This window comes from Narcine bancroftii, chromosome 11, assembly GCF_036971445.1.
Source record: "Narcine bancroftii isolate sNarBan1 chromosome 11, sNarBan1.hap1, whole genome shotgun sequence".
Classification (NCBI taxonomy): Eukaryota; Metazoa; Chordata; class Chondrichthyes; order Torpediniformes; family Narcinidae; genus Narcine; species Narcine bancroftii.
In genome coordinates this window covers 104,299,415-104,308,131 of record NC_091479.1, presented here as the reverse complement: position 1 = coordinate 104,308,131, position 8,717 = coordinate 104,299,415, and the positions used below count along the sequence as shown (strand labels likewise).

General features: G+C 43.3%; 2 protein-coding genes across 13 annotated transcripts in view; one reads left to right on the top strand and one right to left on the bottom strand.

Annotated features, from left to right (window-relative positions):
* The window catches only part of washc3 (WASH complex subunit 3), a 10,678-nt gene extending 10,027 nt beyond the window's left edge, over nucleotides 1-651 (bottom strand). The window contains exon 1 of the mRNA XM_069902308.1: nucleotides 613-651. Coding sequence (XP_069758409.1) covers nucleotides 613-651 — 39 coding nt within the window. The remainder of the gene's footprint in view (nucleotides 1-612) is intronic.
* parpbp (PARP1 binding protein) overlaps nucleotides 171-8,717 on the top strand; it is a 139,289-nt gene continuing 130,742 nt past the window's right edge. For all 12 annotated transcript variants that reach the window (XM_069904389.1, XM_069904393.1, XM_069904391.1 and 9 more), the window contains exons 1-2: nucleotides 171-390; nucleotides 7,629-7,701. The gene's annotated coding sequence lies outside the window, so the exon portion shown is untranslated. The remainder of the gene's footprint in view (nucleotides 391-7,628; nucleotides 7,702-8,717) is intronic.

Genomic DNA, 8,717 nt, shown 5'->3' with positions numbered 1-8,717 from the left:
TTTTGCCTGCTACCCTGCGCTACTCACAAAACAGCCTTTCCACCTTGGTAAATGTGACGATAAACTTGCACTTCATCGAGTTATAGTTTGTTTGTTGTCACATGCTAAGGTACAATTGAAATGTGTTTGGCAGCAATTAATCCAGATCTAGTACAGCAGTTCAAACAACAGTTTGGAGTGCAGAGTTAAAGATTAGATGGGGTCGAGCAAAGGCAGCATTGAAGTGTGTGGCGTTCATTCAGTTGTCTGATCATGGGAGGAAGGAAACTGTCTTTGAATTTGGTGTGTGATCTCTCCATAGGATAGCTTTCCAGGAGTAAACAGTGACTTGACACGATCCATTCATGTCAATATAATGGCCAAGAAGGTTGACCAGTGCTCCTACCCGAGGTATGAGGACATTTGACATCCCACAACCACTTGTACAGATGTACCCCTGAGTTAGGCTGCATCATAAACTGCTCTGCCCAAGACTGCAAGAAACTCCAGAGTTGTGGATGCAGTGCATGACACCCTCTGTTCCCACTTGCAAATTGGAGGAACCACACCTTGTACTCCATGCCACTTCCCTTCCTCTCTATCAGAACCACCCTCTGTCCTTTTCCCCATCACCTTAGCTTCCTTCTTTTCTCCCCTCTCATGTGTCTCCATCTATTACCTCTAGCCTGTGCGGCTCCCCCACTCCCTCTCTTCAACCCCCTCCCCCAATATTTTATTCAGCCATTAGTCCTTTTTCAGCCATGTCTCCGTGATGCCCACATCGTAACTGCCAATTTTTAACTGCGCTTTAAGTTCATCATGGTTTTGTACACTGTGTGCATTTAAATACAACACCTTCAGTCCCATGTTCACCACCCTTTTCACTGCGGGAAAACATTTTTTGGTCAGTTCAACTAACGCAACGTGTCCAGCATCATTATGTGATTAAACACGCTAAATTCAATAAAAGTTAATTTAATGTTTCTCCAACTTCCTGCATGATACAGAAAATCTGAAATTATCTTTGTGTTCAACTTAAAGTCTATCATAATCCCCAATTTTTTTCAGGGAGCAAACCTTTTGAAAAAAATTTGTTGTCCGGTGTTGTCAATCTATGGTGCAATTTATGGGAGCTTGCCGTGTATTTTAATTTATGGGAGCTTGCCGTGTATTTTAATTTATGGGAACTTGCCGTGTATTTTAATTTATGGGAGCTTGCGAGTATTTTAATTTACGGGAGCTTGCCGAGTATTTTAATTTGCCGTGTATTTCAGTCATGAGGATTCCTAAAAAAGTGACTGCATTTCAGAAATTACATTTTACGCTCATGTTTAACTCCTCTCTGCTTTCCTCAGGGACTTCCTTGTCCACTCATCCCTTCCCACTAATTGCCCTCTCGGTACGTACACCTCCTCCCTTACCCCCATTCAGGGTCCCAAACAATCCTTCCAAGTGAAGTCACAGTTATGAATCTGCAGGGGTCATCTACTGCATCCGGTGTTCCCGCTGTGGGGACTCCTGTCACTCCCCCTCCCCCGTCACTTGCCCTGTGGAGAGACTGGGAGATTGCTTCTCTGAGCACCTGCACTCCGTTCACTGCAATAAAAGGAACCTCCCATTTCAATTCCACACCACATTCCAGCACCGACAGGCCAGTCCATGGACTCGCGCACTGCCGAACCAAGGACACCTGTAAAGTTGGAGGAGCAACATTTAATATTCCATCTAGGCAGTCTCTAATCGGATGACATTCACGTGGACTTCTCCAGTTTCTGTTAAGACTCACCCACCCTCCCTCCTTCCTCCTCAATTCAGAGACCACCCCCTCTCCCTATAACATTTCATCTTTTGCCCTCCCACCTATATCCACTTCTTGCCTGTTAGCCTGTGCTACCCCTTCTTTCCTCCTCTCCTCCCCCTCCTCTTTATTCAGCTCCTGTCTACTTTTCACTCATAACTTGATGAAGGGCTAGGGCTCAAAACATTGGTTGCATTCCTTTGCTTTGCATAGGCGCTGTGTGACCTACTGAGTTTCTCCAAAACTTCTGAGTATTGCACTACAATCAGTGTCTACAGACTTTCCTGTTTAGCCTAATTTTATACTTAATATGTTTCGTGATATCTTGAAATCATTAAAGGTGTTGCAAAATGAACTTTTTTTTGGGTTGCATTCAGTGTCTGTACCTATTTCACCAATAATGAGAGGGTTGGAGTCATTGATGATCAAAAGTGTTGAAAAGCCACAGATTTTTGAAAAATATTTAGTACCCAAATCTCCCTCAAAGTTCTGTGAATTTGCTAATGATTAAATATCTGGGCAGTTTCCCAAAGTAAAGAGATCAACACATGCTTTAGAGGCAGTTAGGGAGGCGTTCTTGCCAAGTACATCTTTCCTCTTGAAGTGTAATGAATAAAAAAAGTGTGATGAATTCATTTACCAAAGACAATAACGCAAGACCTTCGAGAGGAGAAAGGATAGTGGGAGAGTTCTTTGAGAGTGGGTACTCTGTCAAAGAAGATTTCTCATAAAGACATAGAGTTTGTACAGCACAGAAATGGGGTCTTCAGCCCACTTTAGGCTGAACATCGTGTCTATCATAGCATGGGAATCCCAGTGGCCACCCATTTCAATTTCCCCATCCCATTCCCTTGCTGACATATCTGTCCATGGTCTCATGCATGGCCAGACTCAGCTCTGTGAAAGGAGACAGAGGGAAAAAGGAACGGAAAGAGAGAGAGCGAGAGTTGAGGGAAAGTAGACAGGCTGGTCTCAGTCTGGCAGTCCACGAGACCACGGACAAACATGATGGCAAGGGAATGGGATGGGGAAATTGAAATGGGTGGCCACTGTGAGATCCAACGCTACTGCAATTGTCAGAGCCAAGGTGCTTAACGAAGCGATCTCCCAGTCTGCCTGGTCTCTCCGATGTAGAAGAGACCACCACAGGAGCACTAGATGCACAGATGACCCCTGCATATTCACAAGTGAGGAGTTGCTTCCCTTGGAATGACTGTTTAGGATCCTAAATGGTGGTGAGGGAGGATGAGTGGGCACAAGTGGAGCCCACTTCAATTCCCTGTCACATTCCCTTGCTGACATTGTCTATCCATGGTCTTATCCACTGCCAGACTCAGATCACCCGTAAATTGGAGGAACAATGCCTCGTCTTCTGTCAGGCACCCTCCAACCAGATGGCATTAATGTCGGCTTCTCCAATTTCTATTAAACCCCCTACACCCCTTTCTTCTTCACTGACAGAGGGGCAGGACTGAGCAAGTGCCTCACTGTTAGAGATAGTGGTTAGCATAGCTGTTAGTCAAATGCTATCACGGCGCTAGTAATGTAGGTTCAAATCCACCCCTGTCTTAAGGAATTTGTACATTCTCCCCTTGACTGCGTGTTTCCTCCGGATGCTCCTGTTTCTCCTACATTCTGAAAATGTATGGGAGGGGGTTCATTGGACATGTGTATTTGGGTGATGTGGGCTCATGGGGTAGAGGGGTCTGTAACCCTGTTGTGCCTCTAAATTAAAAAAAATTAAAAGTATTCTGGATGATCAGGGGTGATGAGAAACACTGTCAAAAACCAAGCCTTTCGTTCTTTGTCTTTTTCACTGTCTCCAGGACTCTACGTGTAACTTAAAACACGGAGCCAGAGACAGTGGGTTAGAGTTATTCTCTTTATTTAATTGACAATCCAGGTAGAAAGTTCAGATTTGTTGTCAGAGTACATACATGTCATCACATAAAACCCTGTGATTCTTTTCCCTACGGGTCAGACAGAATTAAGATTTATTGGCAATGCAAAATGTACACAATGTACATTTATAAACAAATAAAGAAATGTAAACAAACTGTAATACAGAGGAAAAAAAATCAATAAAATGAGTCCCCTGACTGAGTTTGTTGTTGAGGAGTCTGATGGAGATGGGGTAGCAGCTGTTCCTGAACCTGGGGGTGCGAGTCTTGTGGCACCGATACCTCTTTCCTGATGGCACCAGCGAGAACAGAGCGTGTACTGGGTGGTGGGGATCCTTGATGATTGCTGCTGCTTTCTGATGCCAGCATTCCCTGTAGATGTTCTCAATGCTGGGGAGGGTTTTGCCTATGATGTCCTGGACTGTGTCCATTACCTCTTAGAGGACTTTACATTCAAGGATACAGCCAGTCAGCACACTTTCCACCATACATCTGTAGAAATTTGCCAGTGTTTGCCAGAAATGGCACTAGTTTTCCAAAATAAAGTTTGTGGATTTTAAAAAAAACTTCTGACATCTCCCCAAACTTTCCTCCACTCATCTTAAACAGATGTCCTCTGGTGTTGGCCATTGCCCCCCGGAATAAAGGTGCTGGCTGTCCACTCTAAGCCTCTCATAATCTTGTATACCTATATTAAGTTGCCTTATGTCTGTCACTTCAGAGAGAAAACCTCTTGCTTTCTCAGCTATTATTCATGTCATGTTCTCTGTTTCAGACAGCATCCTGTTAAATCTTTTCAGCACCCTTTTAAAAGCTTCCACACTCTCTAATGCAGCCAGTCAAAACAGGGGCTCTACGGTCCCTCTGGGGGCCACAGCACATTTAAGTAAAAGTCTTGTTTTTTTTGTTATTTCACGTAACACAAATAGTTTTTTTGTTTATTATATTGTCGATAGAAGTACAGAAGCAAACACTTGACTACTTCAGAGGGAAACATAAACTTTGCTCGAAGTCCCAGGAGGGCCCATAGCCAGAAAAAGGTTGAGAATGTCTAATCTAATGAATGATCAGAACTCAATTATGGAATACTCAAGTGTGGTCTAACCTGGATTTTATAGAGCTACATTACCTTGGAGCTCTTGAACACAATCCCCTGACAAATGAAGGGAAGCACACCTTATGTCCTTTTAATCATCTTATCAACTTGAGCTGGTGAGCTGCCTTGTAGAACCTCTGTAGTCCTTGGCATGTGGGTTCTGGGATTTTGACCTTGTGATGGTGAAGGAGCAGTGCTATTTCCTACGCAGTAAGTTGAGTGGCTTGGATGGCAACTTCCAAGTGGTGGTCCCCTTGGTTTGCCCACGTCCTTTTAGCTGTTAGAGGTGGTTGGTTTGGGAAGTAAAGTCTAAGGAGCATTGCTGCAGTACATCTGTCGACTAGGCTTCCCTTAGTTTTCCCTCCTGTCCCTGGTCACTCCTCATGTCTCCAGTCACCCCTCCTCCCCCCCCCCCCCCCATTTAACTTCAGACATGGACCTCTCTCTTGATGATTTCCCCTTTCTGAAATGATTCTACCCAGGAGATTCACTGCCTCTTTCCTTTCTCCAATGCCAGAAATTCCTTAGGAATTTGGCTGAAGATGAATAGAAACTATTTAAATATCCATCTGGAATTACCCTGCTCCACCCCCACCAATCTTCTATCCAGTTGATCGAGAACAAAAATCCCACAATATCTTTCTAATTTAACATTTTGGATAAGGAAAACAAACAAACGATAACATTTTAAGTGTGTATCCCATTGTAATCTGACATTGGTTCTCAGGAATTATTTCTTAATGATAATCAAGCTGCAATTAGCACCCAGAACTTCATTTTTGGTAACTGTTCAATAGTTTTAAAATGAATGGAAAAGTACAATGAGTGCTATATTCAACATGGATAATCACATAGTTTTGGCTGAAATATGTTATGGTTGGATCACATCGGATTGCATATGGAAAAATGAACAATTTTACCTCAATTTAATTAACTATCATCCCATTTAATCTAAGTGCTCCCCTGGATTTTGCTGATCTAATTGAACCCAAGTGTCCTCAGAAACAGAGAACGTAATAGTTCTTGTAGGGATGTAGTAATCCCTTAACCAGATTTAGTACCAGAATAGATCGTATTTTGTGGGAGGTTTCACATTCAAATTTTGTTTTTTTAGGCTTAGATTCTTTAGTGTAAGACATAAAAGTTATGATCATTGAGGTGCTCATTATGAAATTCCTAATACTACTTGTATGTACCTTTTGGAATTCACTGCATCAATCTTCTAACCTGCTCATAATTCAACACTTCACTCAATCTGAAGCCCCGAGCAGACTCCAGACACACTTGTATTTATTTCACAATCTATCCGATAAAATCAGTCCCAGAAATAGATAAATTCCCCCCAGCTTGTTGTTTCTGTTTCACACTTGTTGGTCAACCATACAGGTTGTGACAAATTCACCATGGCCACGAATGCCATCGTTTGGGTAAATCTCAGTATTTCCGTGTCTGTGTTTTCATGGGCAGCCTGGCTTAGTGACAAAGTTGTGAGTTCAAATCCCGTTCCTGGATATAAAAATCTAAGCCAAGGTTTCCAGGACACCACTCTTATTTAGACAATCTTCCCTCTTGAATATCAAAGATCCCATGCTGCTTTGTTAAAAATACAAGTGTCTTGAAAAATATTTACCAATCTAAAGGTCACTAATATGATCTGGCTCTCTGTGTGGGAACTTGCTTAACATGAGGTTTTTTTAGCTTCTTACATCAGCAAATGCACTGCAAAAACTTCCTTTTTATAAAAAACGGTCGAATGTCAAGATTTCAAAGAAGGTACTTGGTCCATTACAAGCTACTCACCTCTTATTCTCACTCACGTTGATGAGTTACTGGATCCTGGACTTTCTAACGGAAAGACTGCAGTCTGGATTGGTAGCACAATGTTGAGTACTGTCACGCAGAGCACTGGATTACCTCAGGGCTGAGTGCAGTGCTCTACACTCCTGACCCACAACTACATCCCCAAAACCTGCTCAAAAACAGTGTCATCAAGCTTGCAGATGACACAACAGTCATTGGTCTCATCGGCAAATATGATGAATTGCACTACAGAGAATACGCAAATTCTCTGAAATGGTGCAAGAGTAACAACCTGCGTCTCAATGTGGACAAGATGAAGGAGATGATCGTGGATTTCAGGAGGACCAGGAACGACCATCCTCCATTACACATCAACAATTCTGTAGTGGAGAGCATCAAGTTCCTTGGAGTTTACTTAACTAGTGGTCACTCAACATCTCACTTGTCAGGAAGGCACAACAGCGATTGCACTTCCTAAGAAGACTGAAGTGGGCAAGGCTACCTACTGGCCACCATTGTATTGGAGCTCTATTGAGAGCATCTTGGCCGGCTAGATCACTGTGATACAGTTGCTGCAGTGAAATAGATTTGAGGTCAATCCACAGGACCATAAGAGCGGCAGAGAGTATCACTGAAGCCTCTCTCTCTTCCCACCCCCTTCCCATCAACGTGATCTACTGGGATCGTTCCCCGTCGAGGAGAGCCAGCACCACCAAGCTGAGGAACAGCTTCCCACGGGCAGTGAGATAGGTGAACGACCAAAGGAAATGCTTACACTAAACAACTGAAACTCATATTCACAAAACAAATTTTTTTTGTATAAATTATATACTTGTCCTGCATATTTGATGCTTGTCTGGTTGTGTGTTGTCTGGTTGTGTGTCTGCAGGTTTTGCGCTGAGGACCAGAGAATGCTATTTCATGAGGTGGTTCCAACCCAACCTGCAAGTTTACCTTCAGGCTATCCTGCAGCCCCAACCCAACCTGCAACTTTACCTTCAGGCTATCCTGCACGATTACTCCTTTTTTGATATTTTTAATTTTCTCCTCACAGGAGAATAATGCAGGAGTGTTGAAAGGGGAGCTGGATAAACTCAAAGGAGAGAGGAAGAGAAGGAAAGATGATGGTAAGGCTTACACAAAAACTTGGGACCACATTATCCAATCCATCTCAAACCTACTTTTTACAAAGCTTTTAACCACTTGTTCAAATTAGAAATCTGTCTGGGTATAAATTGAAAATCTTATCACTACAAACTAATTTTAATTCGAGGAAAATGATTTTATTGATATCCTGACCCGGGCACACTTTGTACAGCTTGCCCTGCCAACAAAAAAACACACAATGCTGGAGAAATTCAACAGGGCAGTGTACTGTATGTAGCAAAGCCAAAAATACATAACCAATGTTTCAGGCTTGAGCCCTTCATCAAGGTGTAGAAAAATATCAGCAGGCTTCTAAACAAAATGGTAGAGGGGAGGAGCACGAACCCAAAGGCAGGAGGGAGAAGGGAGGGAGGGAGGGCACACCAGCAAACAGGGAGCACAAGGATGGCTCCCCATGAATGGAGAGGGAAGTTGGATGGAGAGCTAGAGGGGTTGGAAAAGGTGGGAGAATGGGGAGTGGGCTAGCAGAAACTGAAGAACTGGAATGTAATGCCATTTGGCCGAAGAGAGCCCAGTAGGAAAATCAAGTGTTGTTCCTCCAATTTACGTAGTCTTGGTAGGATAGTACACGAGACCACAAACAGCCGTGAGCAGGGCTCAGAATTGAAGTGGTTGTCACTGATGCAGAAAAGCAAAGGTGCTCAGAGAAGTGATCTCCCAGTCTGTGCCTAGTCTCTCTGACATAGAGGCCACAGAGGGAGCACCAGATGCAGTAGCAACCCCCATTTGTGTTTTTACTTCAACCACAGTGTCTGCAGATGTGCGTGTTTTACTTTTGAAAACAGAGTGCATGTAATTTTGAAGTCCTGAGAATCAGTGCATTTATTTATTAAAGGTTGACGTGATCTGATCTGACCCAAGGCTAGGACTTAACTTTTTCCTCAGTGACTGATACCCAGACTCTAGTCTCATTAGGTTTGTGGCCAGGAACCAGACTCGAGTCTCTACATGTCACTTGGTTCACTGCCTGATTGGG